This window comes from Plecotus auritus, assembly GCF_963455305.1.
Source record: "Plecotus auritus genome assembly, chromosome: 6".
Taxonomy (NCBI): Eukaryota; Metazoa; Chordata; class Mammalia; order Chiroptera; family Vespertilionidae; genus Plecotus; species Plecotus auritus.
Genome location: NC_137773.1, coordinates 14,746,044 through 14,763,470, shown reverse-complemented (window position 1 = coordinate 14,763,470; position 17,427 = coordinate 14,746,044). Strand labels below are relative to the sequence as shown.

General features: G+C 46.4%; 1 protein-coding gene across 3 annotated transcripts in view; it reads left to right on the top strand.

Moving 5' to 3' along the window:
- ADRA1B (adrenoceptor alpha 1B) overlaps positions 1 to 17,086 on the top strand; it is a 96,199-nt gene extending 79,113 nt beyond the window's left edge. For all 3 annotated transcript variants that reach the window (XM_080676203.1, XM_080676204.1, XM_080676202.1), the window contains one exon: positions 15,958 to 17,086. In XM_080676203.1, coding sequence (XP_080532329.1) covers positions 15,958 to 16,562 — 605 coding nt within the window. In that variant the 3' untranslated portion in view covers positions 16,563 to 17,086. The remainder of the gene's footprint in view (positions 1 to 15,957) is intronic.
- Positions 17,087 to 17,427: the final 341 nt, after the last annotated feature.

The following is a 17,427-nucleotide window of genomic DNA, read 5'->3' as shown; positions in this document are numbered from 1 at the left end:
AAGCATGGATGGAGTGTTTGTGTGAACTAATATAAATTCAAAGTAAACATCATTACATAAAAGGGTACGGTCTTTTTTTTTTTATTTCAATAGTTTTATTCATTTCCAACATTTTAACAAGAAGAATGTAAACACTAATTATTATAATTTGAAACTTCAAAAAATGGAGGAATCATAGCACAATAACATACCTTATATTGAAGATGGCAAAGGCAAAATAAAATTGCCTAACAAAGGAAAGGTACAAAAGCCTTTCAAATTAAACTTAAATATAATAAAATAATTTAAAACTAAAACAAATAGAAAAGAACAAAATGTGTAAACAGTAAATTAAACATTTTCTTTAGTGCAACTTCCAAATTATGCCCGGGACGTAGATGTAGATGGCAATGTAGACTGGGTTGAAAGGTTTTTGGTCTTTAAAACATCAACTTCAGTGGGAACAGTGTTGTCGGTCTCCTTTTTAGCTAATGCTCTGATACTGTGCTCTCCAGGGGCGTGTCTCCCTACATCACCACGATAACGTGTCTACGCATTCCCAGGGTGATGTCGGGGGACGCGTCCGCGGCCATTACAAGGAGCCTCTGGAAGATTGAGAGGTTGTTCCTTCTACTGAATGGGCGGATATAAATCCGCCCACTCAGAAGAAGGAGCTGCGGCCGTGTTTCCCGACGTTGCCATGTTAACACTGCTGCTGGTGAAGGAGCGGAGGGGAGAGCAAGAGAACCCTCCGCTCTTTCGGCTCCGCGGGCCAGATAGAACAGCCGAATGGGCCCAATCCGGCCTGCGGGCCGTAGTTTGCCCACGGCTGCCCTAGCCTATACTGGTTCTTTTCTTCCTATGTTCTCGGCCTCTCTCTCTCTCTCTCTCTCTCTCTCTCTCTCTCTCTCTCTCTTCTCTCTCTCTTTCTTCAAAAGCAATGATTGTTCATTGCAAAAAGAATTTCAAATACGAAGTGGAAATCTTGTCATAAAGCCATCCCTCAGAGATAACTACTATGAACAGTTTGGTGATTTTTTTTTTTTCCATGAACATACTAACACACAATGTTTTTTATAAAAATCAGATTATACTGAAATTTGCTTCAGGTAGGTGTGTGTCATTCTCTCCTGAAATTTGCTTTTTTTTACTTAGTTCTGTCATGGACATAACCCATGTGGAATAGCCCACTGCTGTAAGAGCTGTGCGGGTGGTGATCATTGTGCGAATGCTGCACGGTTTATTTCACAGTTCCCTATGTTGGAATTTAGGCTATTTCCCATTTCGGGAACCTCACTGCAGTTCCTGGTGTTTTTGTCTCTGCTCCCTTTTAAGAGTGCTGCTGTAGGGTAAATTCCTGGGTGAGAAGGTACTTAGATCAAAGCTGTGCACATTTTCATTTTATCAGATAAAACCAATTTTCTACCCAAAATGTATACCCCTACCCAGAATGGATGAAAATCTGTTTCCACACACCTTTGCCAAATTCAGCACGTGAAATGTTTTTAGATTTCATTTTATTTTGCCATTTTCCCATTTTCCCCATCTCTCCCGTATACTTTGACTTCCCTCACTCCCAGGAACACACGAAGTTCTTTCACACACAGAGCTCTTTGCACATTCTGATCTTCTGCCTAGAATACCCTCCCCTGAACCCTCTATGCCTGGCCAGTTCCTTCTCAATTCCTCCGTATCACACAGGCCTTTCCCTAGCCACCGTAGGACCACCCCTACCTGCACCCCACTTCACTTTGGTTATGATTTTCCCCCATTAAGTTAATAAACCTTTATGCTACCTTCTAATTCCAATATCTGGGTATTCTCAATTTTAGTTTTTTAGCATCTCAAGCAGTTTTTTTAAGATTTCCCAAACTAATAGATCCATAATATTTTGCCACTTTTTAATTGGCATTATTTATTTTCTGAAAGAATTTTATTGTGTTTTTATTCATTCATTGGCTGTTCATTGTACTTCTTTGCTTATCCATATTATTTGCTTTGTTTTGTATTAAGTTGTTTTTCTTCTTGATTTGAAACAGAGCTTTGTGTATTAGAAATATTATTCCTTTTACTGTTGTTTAAATTACAAATATTTCTCTCAGTTCTTCTTTTAGCTTTGCTTTTGAAGTTTGCGATTTACAGAAATGTCCAGGCAAACTCCCAATACCTCTTTACAGACCCTAAGCTTCTGTCATGCTTAACAGGGTCTTTCCTATTTCAAAATAATAAAAATATTCACTCAGACCTTCTAATATTATAATAATTTTTATGCTCAAAACCTTGGATCCATATGGGCTTATTTTGATATAAGAAATAAAGTAGAACTCCACCTTTATTTTTTTCTAAAAGCCTAGCCCAACCATATCAAAGGCTAACGTGGGCCAAATAAATGAGGCATGCGGCCCGCAAGCCTCGAGTTTGACATGCTTGGGCTAGCCTGTTGGTCCAACAGTGTTGATAGAATAATCTCTTCTTTCCCACAAACATTGAAATGGCATATGAAATTCTCATCCTATCTAATAAAAGAGTAATATGCAAATTGACCATACCTCCACTACACCCACAAGCCACACCCACCAGCCAGTCAAGAGCAAGTATGCAAATTAACCCAACCAAGATGGCTGTGGCCACAGAGAGAGCAGGAGGCTTGCGTTTCACCGGCAATGGAGGAAGCCAAGCTTTCCGCCTGCCCTGGCCTGCCTTGGCCTCCGCTTAAGGCTACAAAGTTTCAATTATAGAAGATAAATAAATCCCAACAAAAATGGCAGCAGCCACGGATCAAGCAGGAGGTTTGGCTCCGCTCAAGGCTATAAAGTTTTAATTATAGAAGATAAATAAATCCCAGGTACCAGGGCCTCTGCTTGGGTCGCTAGGGGCGTGGCCAGCCTGCAAACCACCACAGGCCCCTCGCCCAGGCTGCCTCATGCCCCAAGGGAACCCCCACCCTGATCCGGGACACCCTTCAGGGCAAACCAGCCGGCCCCCACCCATGCAACAGGCCTCTATCCTATCTAATCCTATCTAATAAAAGAATAATATGCAAATTGACCATCACTCCAATACCCAAGATGACTGCCCCCATGTGGACACAAGATGGCCACCACAAAATGGCCAGCAGGGGAGGGCAATTGGAAGGGACCAGGTCTACAAGAGAGGGCAGTTGTGGGCGATCAGGCCTGCAGGAGAGGGCAGTTGGGGGCGATCAAGCCTGCAGGGGAGGGCAGTTAGGGGTGACCAGGCCAGCAGAGGAGGGAATTTGGGGGCAACCAGGCCTACAGGGAAGGGCAGTTGGGGGGGACCCAGGCCTGCAGGGGAGAGCAGTTGGGGGGGGACCAGGCCTGTAGGGGAGGGCAGTTAGGGGTGACCAGGCCTGTAGGGGAGGGTAGTTAGGGGCAAACAGGCTGGCAGGGGAGCAGTTAGGCATCAATCAGGCTGGCAGGCGAGTGGTTAGGGGGTGATCAGGCTGGCAAAAGAATTAGTTAGGGGCAGTCAGGAAGGCAGGCAGGCGAGCAGTTGGGAGCCAGCAGTCCTGGATTGTGAGAGGGATGTCCGACTGCCCGTTTAGGCCCAATCCTAAACGGGCAGTCGGACATCCCTCAAGGGGTCCCAGATTGGAGAGGGTGCATGCTGGGCTGAGGGACACACCCCACCCCGTGCACAAATTTCGTGCACCGGGCCTCTAGTGGATATATGGTTGTCTTTACAAACTTTATAATTTCATTGATCTATCTGCCTCTTCTTGCACTTCCTGCTCTAGTATTTTTTTAGTTACTGTGATTTTATAACAGGTTTTAATATCTGTAAGGGTAGATCGACCCATCTTCTTAATACCATCTCCACCACTCCTCTTATTTATTTTAATTGACCTTGCTGGGGTTTTTTCATGATTATTCTTTCATATTCCATATTCTTCCATATACTTAACTTTGGATCATTTAGGTTCCCCCCTTCCAAGAAAGTAATTATAATAAACCACCTCCTGTTGGAATTTTAATGAGGTTGTCTTCAATTTCCAAATTAGTTTGGGAAAAACTGAAGTCATCTTGGGTAGAGACTTCCTGTACTAAAGCAGGCCAAGTCTCTCCTTCTTGCACATCTTCTTTTATGCCCCTTTATGAAGTGTTATAGCTTCCTTCACGGAGGCCCCACCAATGCTCAATTTCTAAGTGTTCTACAGGGAAATTGCTATTTTCAGTGAGGTCAAGGCATGGAACACTCTCCATTTGGCATCAAAGATGGACCCTTAAGTGCTACAGACACCACTCCACCCCATCTGCTCTCAACTCTGAGCCTCGGCCGGGAGGTAGCTTCCCTTCTGGAAGACGGAATGGGTCAATCCATCAGCAAGTAATTGATGGCACTGACCATATGCTCAGCCCTGTGCTAGAAATATAGGACACAGACCACATCTTTAATTTTAATTTATATTTTTATTGATTTCAGAGAGGAAGGGAGAGGAAGAGAGATAGAAACATTAATGATGAGAGAGAATCATTGATCACTGCCTCCTGCATGCCCCACACTGGGGATCTAGCCCACAACGCGGGCATGCACCCTGACCAAGAATCGAACTGTGACCTCCTGGTTCATAGGTCGATGCTCAACCACTGAGCCATGCTAGCAAAGCCAGACCCCATCTTTAAGGAGAGTTGACGCTGTCTGCCTAAAAAGTCAAGCATCATATCCCTTAACAGTAACTTTTCGTGTTAACCCATCTGCTGCAGACTCTGTTTTTATGGGAAATAAAGGAGAAGAGGCCTGGAGCAGTAAGGAAAGCTTTCAGGAAGGAGATGGGAGCCACACTGGGCGTTGGCTTGTGTCACACTTTAAATAAATAAATAAGAGGAGAAAAAAGTACAAGTAAGAGGTCACTCCACAACCATTTATTCAGCACCTACTATGCACACAACAAATGAAGAGGAGGTCATGTGCTCAACAAATCTTTTCACACCTTCACTATAAGCCAAGCTCTGCATTAGGTGCAAGACAAACTAAGACAAGTATGATCAACCCTAGCCTGAAGGAACTTGTAAACAAGGGAAATAGAATCTTAATAAGTCCAATAGCTGTTATGATAGAAATCTGTGGAGAGAACAGCAAGAGACCCTTAATCTGGTGACCGTGCACCTCATGGGTGTACCATGGATGGGATTCAGCAGGTTTGTGAGACCCTGAAATTATATGATGCTAAACTATTTGCATAATAAGTATTGTTAAGTAAAGAACCACTGGGGCCCTGACTGGTTTGGCTCAGTGGATAGAGCGTCGGCCTGCGGACTGAAGGGTCCCGAGTTCGATTCCAGTCCAGGTCATGTACCTTGGTTGCAAGCATATCCCCAGTAGGGGGTGTGTAGGAGGCAGCTGATCAGTGTTTCTCTCTCATCGATGTTTCTAACTCTCTATTCCTCTCCCTTCCTCTCTGTAAAAAAATCAATAAAATTTTTTAAAAAGTCTTAAAAAAAAAAAAAAAAAAAGAACCACTGGGGTACAGTGATTCAAAATTCTTGGCCTCTAGACATATTGTTTGTTGTGGAAACTGCCCAAGTTTGGAACTAGGCATATTTGGGTTTGAATCCCAGCTCTATCATTTAATAGCTGTGTGACATTGGATGAGTTCTGTACATTCAGAGACTCAGTTTCCACAGCTGTAAACAGGGAATGGAGAATTACATTAGGTAAGGTGTGCGGGTCACCTGGATTTTGGCAGGTCTTTGAAGCCTGCACATCCCTTCCTCCTGCTTTCACGCTTCAGAGGGAGCTGTGCATTGTGGGCTGTGGTTATGGGAAGAAGGCATTTGAGCCAGGCCTGGAAAGGGTAGAGAGGGGGAGGGGAAAGGAAAGGGCTTCTCACACCAGTGGACAGCGTGAATAAGGGAAAGGAGCCAGAAAGTGAACTCATGTTGCGAAGAATCGGGCCATCGCAGCCAAGTTGAGCAGGTCTTAAATTCCAGCCTAAGCAGTTTGAACTTTGTCCTATAAACTCTAGGAGCCGCTGGAGTGTTGGAGGCAAGGAGGTCGGTCGGTCCCATGGTGAGGTGGCTCTCAGCCCAGCCTTTGCTCATCCATGAATCCCAAGATACCCAGAAAAAACAATTTTGAAAGGAAAATTGAAATGTGGGCTAAGCCCATGCTTCTCACTTTGGGATCTTGTTAAAAGGCAGATTCTGAGTTACTGGATCACGGAGATTCAGCATTTTTAATAAACACCCAGGTGGTGTCCATGCTGCTTCTGCAGGGACCTCACTCTGAGTAGCCAGGGGAGAACATATTTCAGTTCTTTTCCCCCACTGTTATTCATGTAACACAGGTTGGCTGCGTGCCTGTCCTGTGTCAGTCTCTGTACTAGGTCCTGGGAGAGAGAGACAAATCAGACATGAATTCTCTTTCCTAGAAGTTCACAGTCTAATCAGGGGACATGAGGCATAGCCCTAAGCAACTGTAATTCTAGGCAGAAGGAGATAAAGTGCTGTGACAATTCAGCAAAAAGAGAGATTGTTCCCAGTTGAGGGAGAAATTACCTGGTGCTTAAGGAAGTAAATAGAAGCTTCTTTTTTCTTAATAATAAACAATGAAGCAGACTTCAGAGCTGGATTTTAGTCCTAGCTCTCCCACTTACTAGACACGTGGCTTTGTCTCCTAAACCTCAATGTCCTCGTCTGTGCAATGAGACACAATAAAGCAGGGCTGCTGGAAGGACAGTGTGAGCAAAGGTTGTAGACATAGCGCCTAATAACTGGTTCCTAGTTCACTGTAAATGGTGCCTCTGGTGATTCTTATTGTTTTCAGCATTTCCTTTAAAACTTCACTTGGACCTGTTGGCCCCAAAAATATTGTATCTGTTGGACAATTTTAGATCTCATTCAAACCTTGAAAGGAATTTCCAAAACCAAGGAACACCCCACCCCACCCCCCCTTACAAAGCTGGTGCTGAAAGAATCAGCAACTGTTTTTAAATTTTTTTCGAGTTTTTATTGAGCCCAACTGGGAGGCTTGGCTTGGCTGCAGGTATAGCCAGTGCTCCTAAGAAGAGAAACATTGGCCCTGGCCAGTGTGGCTCAGTTCGTTGAGTGTGGTCACTGTACCAAAAGGTCACCGGTTCAATTCCTGGTCAGGGCACATGCCTGGGTTGCAGGTTCGATCCCCTGTTGGGTGGTGGGGGGGTGGGGGATGTTTCTCTTTAACATCAATGTTTCTATATCCCTCTCCCTTCCTCTCTCTCTCTCTCTAAAAATCAATAATAACGTATTTTTTAAAAAGAGAGAGAGAGACACATTGCAAAGGATTCCACTCTATTTACAAGCTGATCAAACAGTTTCACCACCCACTGGCTGCGCTGCAGTCATTGGCTTATCTGATGCTGACTATGAAATAAGTCAAGTCAAGTTTATAGCCTAGAGTCCCAGAATGTCAGAGTCCAGAGGGACGTTACAAACCACCCAACCCTGTGTGGACCAGATAAATGATGCATTAGGTCCTCATGTCTCACTACAGTCTCTAAACCCTTCCATCGGTCATTCCTGCATCCATGTTTAATAAAGGCCTATGGATGTACAGAAAGAATTAAAAGGGCCCCTTTCTGCCCCACAGTAGGGGCTTCATAGGCACAGTAGAAACTAACAGAGGAGGCTGCTGAGTTTAACAACAAAAGATCTCATTTCAAACCCTCTTACCTGCACAGAACCTTGGGCAGTGCGGCCCTCCACCTGTGTCTCTGTTTCATCTTCATTCTTTGCAGTAGGGATAATCCACTTTGCTCATAGAGCTGTTATGGGAATTACGTGAAATAGAACATAAAGTTAGCTAATACATGACAAGGATCCCAATAAACATGGTATCTTTTTTTAAAAATACATATATATTTTGATTTGGGTTATTTTTTTAATATTGCTATTAATTTTAGAGAGAGAGAAATGGAGAGGGAAAGAGAGAGAAACATCCATCAGCTGCCTTCTGTATGTCCCCCTGTTGGGGATCCAGCCCACAACCAGGTCACGTGCCCTGATCAGGAATCAAACCGGCAACCTTTCGGTGCATGGATGATGCCCAATCAACTGAGCCACACTGGCCAGGACTATTTTTTAAATAATATTCATTGGATTTTTACCAATTAAAGAAGTAATTCATGTTTATGGAGAAAATTTAGAAAAACACTGAAAACCACATAGAAGGAAAATTACCCCGTAATTTCAGCACCCAAGGATAAAATTGTTGGTTTCCTTCCATGTATGTCCTTCCAGCCTTTATACATGTCAGCATACAAACTGTACTTTCCCATGAGCTGTATCAATAGTGATTAAGAGGCTGCCCATGCCAACAAATTCTAACTCTATCACCCACTAACTAGCTCCGTGACCTTGAGCAGGGTACCTTCCATTCTCCTCCCCACTTCCCCTCCCCCCCCCCCCCACACACACACACCAGTGTAATAGTGATGGCCTCCGGCAGACACGTGCAGGTTGGACACAGTCACCAAGGAGTGCTGTAGTAGGCTACAGTGTGGAGACTACAGTGTAGAATGGCGCCCCCTAAAGCAAGGCACTGTCATGCCAAGCTGCCTTGGGAACAGTGACTGTTGAAAGAATGACTGGAAAATGACGGTTATTAAGCATTTAGCCCAGTGGCTGGCACAGAGTAAGCTTGTTAAATGGTAGCTACTATTCCACAAACATGCCGTATGGTTTTGAAGAGGGGAGGTTCACAGAGACCTTGTGTTCCCTGTTCAGATCTGATGAATGGCACCTTAAGGATGACTTGTTGGGACCACGTCCAGCCAAGAAATGCTTCTCCCTGTGCCAATCCTGCTCAGCCTTAGCTTTTGATCCTTGAACTTCACAATCCCTCTAAATCGCCTTAAAGCAGGCAAGGCCCAGGTGCACCATCTGCTTTCGGCTTTATCCATCCCCCTCAAACTCCTCCTCCTCATCCCATTCAGGTGTCCAGCTTCCAAGCCCTCCAAGCCCTTTCAGAAGTGTTGTCTCATTTGATCTGCTTTAAAAGCCTCAGTAAGAAGCTACGGGAGGCATCAAAATAGGAGCCATGGCTGCCTCCGGCTAGCGGTTTCCCAGGACTACACTGCTACTCAGGTTCAGTACAGAGTTGAGTGGTGTGCAGAATAACTTGAAATGACAGCCACATGTGGCACAAGAGTCTGTGAATTACATATTCAGTCAGTCATTGAGCAATTACTTATTTAGCCCCCTACTATGTGCCAGTGAGAATGGTATTCCAGGTTCACTTCTCTTTCAATCCTTCAGGCTCCTCAAAGAGGAATTCCCCTCAGTTTAGGGCAGCAAGTCTTCACCACCCTTCAACCCTAGCTAATCTCCCTTTTTGAAAAAGAGCAGACCTTGGACCCACCACTGTCTGGGGTGATCTCATTTTTCTCTACCATGACATCCTATTTATAGCAAACAATACAGGTTTTTAAATAGCGATAAAAGCTTCCTTAAATGTTTTTTAAATTTAGATACCAAAAGTGAGCTGACTCGGCCCTGGCCAGTGTGCTCGCTCAGTGGTTAGAGTGTCAGCTCACAGATTGAAGGGTTGTGGGTTCAATCCCTGGCCCCAGTTTGGGCATGTGCAAGAGCCAACCAATGTGTGTGTGTGTGTGTGTGTGTGTGTGTGTGTGTGTGTCTCCTTCTCTCTTACCCTCCAGATAGATAGATAGATAGATAGATAGATAGATAGATATTTCTCTGTCCTGCCCCTCCCTCTCTCCCTTCCATTCTCTCTAAAAATCAATGGAAAAAAATACCCTTGGGTGAGGATTAATTTTTTTAAAAGTGAGCTGACTTAAAGAAAGGTAGTAAAAACAGGTGGTCCATCCAGGGGTAGAGAGACTGATGCTTGGAAACCATAGACTTGAGATGAGTGAGGCCTAACCATTCTAGGGTTGCTGACTCCTTCAAGCCCATGGTGACAGCTGTGGATTCTCCCCAGAAAAATGGGTGAAAGTCACATACAATTCCAGCTGGTTCAAGAACTACCTGGGTGGGACCCATCCTTGGGCCTATATTGAAAAGAGCATGCGTGGCTGGTGTGGGTCAGTGGCTGAATGTTGACCTATGGATCAGGAGGTCACAGTTCCATTTTTGGTCAAGGCGCATGCCTAGGTTGCGGGCTCTATCCACAGTAGGGGGACATGCAGGAAGCAGCTGACCCAAGATTCTCTCTCATCATTGATGTTTCTGTCTCTCCCTCTCCCTTCCTCTCTGAAATCAATAAAAATATGTTTTTAAATAAAGAGCAGTGCAGTAAGGGTCCCAATACGTGGTCAGCACAGATCTCAGCCTCTTCGCCTCCTTCCTCGTCTTTGTAGCAGTACTACTGGCAGGGACGGCAGTGTTGGCAGTAGTAATAGTAGTTGTGTTTGAAGCAGTCAGAATAGCTGCATGGAGCGCTCTCACCATGCCTGGCACTAACCAAGCCTAATAAGCTCATCTCACCCGTGCACAGAAGAACTATCGCCCTCCCTGTTTCCCAGGAAACAGCCACACCAGATCAGGTAGCTTCTCCAAAGCCACACAACTGGGAAGCCAGATCTGCCTTCCTGGGACCTCTGAACAGAACCTTAACCACTAACCCCAAAGCTCCAATAAGTGTTTGTGGAACCAAATGAACAACTTCCACAGGTTCTGATGGTCATTCTGCCATTTACCAGCTGACTGCCCTTGAGCAAGTCACCGATCCTCACAGAGCTTCGGTGAAGCCATGATTCTAAGACACGGGGCAGGGAGCCCTGGACCATGTCATAAGCAGGAGAAGTGGAGCCAGGCTCAGGGACATGCATAGTGAGCTTGTGGCCCTGTCACAGAGCCAGCACAGCTCTGACTTCCAGCAGAGAGCAGGCTTCCAGAAACCCTCCGTTCCTGTTGATATTTACTCCCCTGAGGTCTGTTTGGATGCCCAGCGGAAGAGATCCCTGCCACCCATCCTCTTTCATGCCAAAGAGGCTCAGCTCCTTCCTCAATTAACTAGACTTTTTGGCTCCCACCGGGGTGGGCCAGTGTGGCAAACAGGGCCCCTATTCCCAGTAACTACTATGCTGCTAGGGGGAGAGGGAGGAGTAAAGGGGCGGAAATATGCAAGGAATCCCAGGCACCAGCTGCTCCAGTCCCTGACCTACACTGCCCCTGTGTGGTGAGTCTAGAGAAACTGACACACTCCTGCAGGGATGGACAGGACTTCCATCTCAGACTTCACAGACTGATTCTAAGGCCAGAGAGGACCCAGATCAAACCACTCACCCAAAGGAAGGACACTGAGGCCTGGAAAGGGAAAGCAGCTTACCCAAATGACACATCGAGTCCCCAGACAGAGGTCTCATACACAGGCTTCCTGGAAGCAGGTTTCCACCACAGTGATTTACAAAAACCATCATCATTTGGTTGTGTTAATGCGGAGGTGACCCGGGGGGCAGGCCCCTGGTACTCATACACAGCCGATGCAGGCGGAAACCGTTGCACCCACCAGTTCAGAAGGCAGTCTGCTGGCTGCAGTGCTTTCGCTTGAATGTGGAACTGGCCCAGTGATTTTTCTGCTAGGAATTCATTCTACAGAAACACCCCAACGTGCAGAAATCAAAACGCAAGAGGCTTTTCATGACTGCGGTTGTAACAGCTAAAAATTGGAAATCACCTATTTGGCTATCATTAGGAAAGGGTTAGGTAAACTACTATGTATCCAGACAACAGGCTGTAATTCAACAGGAGGCAGCGGGTCGGGGAGTGCTGTAGCACCATTATGTCCTGACTTGGGAAAGTGTCTTATATGTATTCTAAGCAAAGAAAGCAATTTGGGGAAAAGTATGTGTCTGACTCCATTTTAAAAAATATCCTAAGAGGATAAAAACAAAACTATTACTGGTAACTCTGGTCCCCTCTACTTGAACTCTATATTCTAAAGTGTTTTTGCAATGTGTAATCTTTTAAAATTCAGCATGTGTTGCTTTTTTAGTTTAAGTAAGTGAGGTTCTCTTAATGGGCTTTATTTTTAGGAGCAATTTCAGGTTCACACCCAAATTGTCAAGAAGGTACAGAGACTTCCCATATACTCCCTGCAGCCACATGAGTACAGCCTCCCCCATTATCAACATCCCTCACTGGAGTGTTCATTTGTTACAGTTGATGAGCCTACATTGACACATCACTGTCACCCAAAGTCCATACTTTGCATGAGGGTTCACTCTTGCTGTTGTACATTTAATGGGTTTGGACAAATGTACAATGACATGTATCCACCATTATAGTGTCATATGGAGTAGTTTTGTGGCCCTAAAAATTCTCTGCCCTCTACCTATTCATCCCTTTATGTATCATTTTGGAATAAAAATATAAAAATCTGAAGAGAGAGAAAAAAAAAAAGGAAATAAAGATGTGGTTCCTGCCCAGCAGGAATTTAACGTCTGGTGATGAACAAGGACTCGGCCAGCCCTGGGATTGCTTAACAACACTTATGACTAACAATAAAAAAAAAAGAGAATAAGATCTGGTTGTCGATGTTCTGTGGGGCAGAGAATAAAGAAGTCTATCTGCGATAGGTGAGGAGCAGAATTCCTGGAGGAGGGTGATGACTAGGCCAGGATATAAAGTATATTTGGAAAATGGCCACCATTTATTTTCAAGATGCCAGGCCCTGTGTCAAGAATTTTACATGGATGTTTTCATCTATTCAAACTACCCTATGAAACAGATATTTGTCCCCATTTTATGGATGAGAAAATTGAGTCTGAAAGGGCCAAATAACTTTTCTAAAGTCTAACAGCCAACACACAAAAAGGGGAGATTCAAAACCAGGTCTTTAAGTTCCCAAGCCCTGTGCTCCACCCAATGGGGACACTGCCTAAATCGGCTGAGGGAAAAGAATAGCCATATTTGCATTTTAGCTGGGGCCTTCTGTGCAGTGTCTCAATCCAAAGAAGTATCCGGGGTGGTGAGATAAAAACCTAATGGTACAAGCCTTGTCACGAATTAGACCTCATCTACCTCCCCTAAAGCTAACCCAGAATGTAGTCCACTCCCACAGTTCCCCCTGAGTTGAGAAAAGAGGTCAGTGTACTTAATTAGCATCGCAGATGGATAGCCCTCTTCCCAAGTGGAACCCCTCTCTGACTAAGCCCTGCACCAGGAGCCCAGCCATCTCCCCCCAGCCACCATCCCTGGGTTGCTAAGCAGAAAAGTAGAAGGCTCCTTGTGACAACAGGTTAAACCTCAAATAATAAGAAGGTGAAGTGCATGCGGGGGAGGAAAGGGGGAGGACTCAAGTGCAATCCAAAATCAAAGATAGGAATCTTTGTGACATTTTTGCCACCACCTACCTGTGGAATCTTCAGCCACTCTTCGGGCTTTGGTGTCCCCATCTCCAAAACAAGGAGTTTGGACATGATTGCTGAAGCTCCTCCCATTCATATATTCTAGAGGTTCGTGCTCTCTGTTCAACAAATGGATTCACAGGGGATCCTGATGACCAGGCCCTTGGGAAGCTCACAGTCTAATAGAGGAGATAAGACAGGAATATAAAAGTCACTGTATAAAAGGCAGAGTGGCATGGTTAGAGACACAGATTGAAGTTACAACATATCCTATAAAATATCCCATTTTTAAAAAATATCCTATATAATAAAAGCGTAATATGCAAATCAACTGAAAGGCTGAACAACCAGTTGGCAGGGGGGCGGGGCCAATAAGCAGGTGGCGCCAGGCCAGCCAAGGCGCATGCCAGCAAGCAGAGGGAAGGGACAGTGATGGGGGGCGGGGGGCAGTGGCAACCAGTGGGCGGTGGAGAGGTAATGGGGGGGCTCACCAGCCGGCACTATCCCCTGATCCGCCCACCTGGTCACCTCCCACAGAGGGAAGCCAGACTGTGGCTTAGGCCCACTTCCCGTGGGGAGCAGGCCTAAGCCCTCAATCGGACATCCCCTGAGGGTTCCTGAGCTGCAAGAGGGTGCAGGCCAGGCTGACGGACCCCCTCCAGTGCATGAATTTTCGTGTACCGGGCCTTTAGTTTACATATAAAAAATCTGAAAGTGCATGCACCAAAATGTGATTTCTCGGCATGGAGAGGTTATGTGTACTTTTAAAATATTTTTTCTTTTTGCTTTCTTATATTTTCTCATTTTCCACAAAAGGTATTATTAGTAGCACTTTTTAAAAAGTACACACAACGTATTTTGTATTCTAACAGAATTTAGTTTAAAATTCCAGCTATATTACAAACATGCTGTGTGACCTGGAGCAAATCATTTAACCTCTCCAAGCCTCAGTTGCCTTGCGTTTAAAATGGAAATTGTTGTTGCCCTAACCGGTTTGGCTCAGTGGATAGAGCGTCGGCCTGTGGTCTCAAGGGTCCCAGGTTCGATTCCGGTCAAGGGCATGTACCTGGGTTGTGGGCACATCCCCAGTAGGGGGCGTGCATGAGGCAGCTGATCGATGTCTCTCTCTCATCCATGTTTCTAACTTTCTATCCCTCTCTCTTCCTCTCTGTAAAAAATCAATAAAATATATTTTTTAAAAAATAAATAAATAAAATGGAAATTGTTTTTAACTCAATATAAACATAAAATGTTGTGGGACTTCACATTCAAAGGGATTCATACCATCTCATCATCATAGGTCTGTGTTGGGCATCATCCTTATTTTATTGATTTACTTCCTTTTATTCCCATTTCTCGTTCCCATTTCCCTCTGCCTCCACCTTTAGTCATTCATTTTGTGTTTAATATGTATTTTTTTAATTTGAAAGTAATTTTGCAAAATGTGTGTGGTTGTTTGGGATGTTACTTAAATAGTATTGTTATAAATCTCATTGTTTCCTACTTTTTTTTTTCACAAAGAACAATGTACTTAAGACCTTTCCATATTGTGATATGAACTTGTCAACCGGGGCCTCTACATGCTACACAATCTCCATGCTGTGCATCTACCTCACCCTACCGTTCCATAAATCCTTGTGAGGGACACCCAGGTTTTCTCCAGCTCCCTGTCACCACAAACAACACTGCCCTGAGCATGTTCATACATGTCCCTTATGGACGTATGTAAAAATTCTTTGAGATCTATGCCCTAGAGCAGAGCTTTGAGGTTAGGAGGTGTGTGTAGACTTAATTGGACCACATAGAGTCTTCTCCAATCTTCACAGCCTCTGCCCCCACCAGCCATGCAGAAGGCTCCCCATGTCCCCACAGCCCTGCCTACACTTGGTGCTGTCCATCTTCCTAATTTTTGCTAGCCTAACAGATATAAATTATATTTCTTTATGGTTTTCATTTCAATCTATTTGACTACCTAATATTTTGAGCTTCTTGTCATGTGCTCATTAACACTCAGGTTTCCAATTTTGTACATTTCCTGTTCATTTTCTTTGTCCCTGTTTCTACTGGGAATGCCATCCTTTTCTTGGAAATATCAACCCTTTACCTGTCTTAGACATTGTAAATATCTTCTCCCACCCTTTTCTTGTAGTTTATCTTTTTGAGGCGTTGGGTCATTTTCCTTCATCCCTAGGTCAAAAAAAATCTTCCTTTTCATTGTCTTCTTTTGCCTTTCAAGTTTTACCTTTCTCAGAAAGGTCTGTAATGTATCTCATATTTGCCATGGAAATAAATGAGTGTCTACTTCATGGATAAAACAATACAAGTAAAAGGCCCAGCATAATGCCTCTGACCCAAAAGAAGCGTGCAGTTGTGGGTGACTAGTATCAATTTAGTAGAAACTGGTGAGCGCTGTCCTAGGAAATCTAGAGATATAGGAGCTTAGATGTTGTTCAGCTAGAGCAGGAAAGCTTTCATGGGCGAAGGGGGAGTTTTCGATATTGGCCCTAGAAGTGAATGTAGCATTCATTCCTTCTGAGACAGCAAGGCGAGCATTCCAGACAGAGGGAGCATCCTGCGGTGGGTGATGCTCAGGTGGAGCCCGTGGAGGGTCTGACTACTCACAAACCGCTGTCTGTCTTTCTGCCTGTGCCCCCCCCCTCCCCCTGCAGGCTCCCTGTTCTCCACCCTGAAGCCCCCCGACACCGTGTTCAAGGTGGTGTTCTGGCTGGGCTACTTCAACAGCTGCCTCAACCCCATCATCTACCCGTGCTCCAGCAAGGAGTTCAAGCGCGCCTTCCTGCGCATCCTCGGCTGCCAGTGCCGCGCCCGCCGGCGCCGCCGCCGCCGCCGCCGCCTGGGCAACTGCGCCTACACCTACCGGCCGTGGACGCGGGGCTGCTCGCTGGAGCGCTCGCAGTCGCGCAAGGACTCGCTGGACGACGGCGGCAGCTGCCTGAGCGGCAGCCAGCGGACCCTGCCCTCGGCCTCGCCCAGCCCCGGCTACCTGGGCCGCGGGGGCGCGCCGCCGCCCGTCGAGCTGTGCGCCTACCCCGAATGGAAGGCGCCCGGCGCGCTCCTGAGCCTGCCCGAGCCCCCCGGCCACTGCGGCCGCCGCGACTCGGGATCGCTCTTCACCTTCAAGCTCCTGGCCGAGCCCGAGAGCCCCGTGACCGAAGGGGACGCCAGCAGCGTGGGCTGCGAGGCCGCGGCCGACGTGGCCAACGGGCAGCCTGGCTTCAAAACCAACATGCCCCTGGCGCCCGCGCCGTTGTAGGGCCCCGCGCGCACGGCTCCCTTTCCCTGGGAAGGAAATCCTGGTGGGGGGAGGGGCGGAGGGGAGGGGAATGTCGGCGCCTGGGAGAGCCGGGCCCAAGGGGAAACGCGGGGAGGGGGGTGGGGAGAGGGGCAGCTGCTTTTCTGGCAGGGGCATGGGTGCCAGGTACAGCGCAGAGCTGGGCCGAGCATGCCGAGAGCCTGGGGGACCCGACGCCGGCCGGGATTACGCCTCTCTCTCTGTGTATATATATATAAATGAGTCCCTCTGTACATGTATTTAACTGTGGGTACACGTGCGTGTGTCTGTGCGTGTGTACGTGCGTGTGTACGTGTGGTCTGCATGTGTGTGGGGGGTGGGGTGGGGGGCAGAGCGAGTGCGCGCCCAGGAGGCAGTGGGAGCCTTGTTTGTCTCGTGACTTCGTACCTCTCAAGCCCCTCTTTGTACTACACTGAACGCTGGCACTTTGGCACTTTGGCGGAGTTGGAAACAAAGTCGAACATTAAAGATCATTTCTCCTGTGCGGCTGTGAGTAATTTGTGATGGGGTGGGGGGTGGGGGTGGCAGGCAGGGGCTGGTGTGTGCCAGCCCCTCCGGCCATGCTGTGGGGAATAGTTGTGGGGACCCCCTGGAATCCATTTCTGCCTTTGCCATTACTGCCCCCCAGAGCTCAACAGATCTGACCCTGTGTCTGCAAGTGACCCCTTGGACTTGTCCCATAAATCCTGCTTGTCTGCTTTTGACTCAGCAATATCTAAATCCTCCTGCTGTGGGCTGCACTGGGCAATGTCTGGCCTGGCCCTGACCTCTAGGACCCCAATCCTAGGCAGGACCCTAGGTGGGTCTGTCACCTGGGAGGGATGGG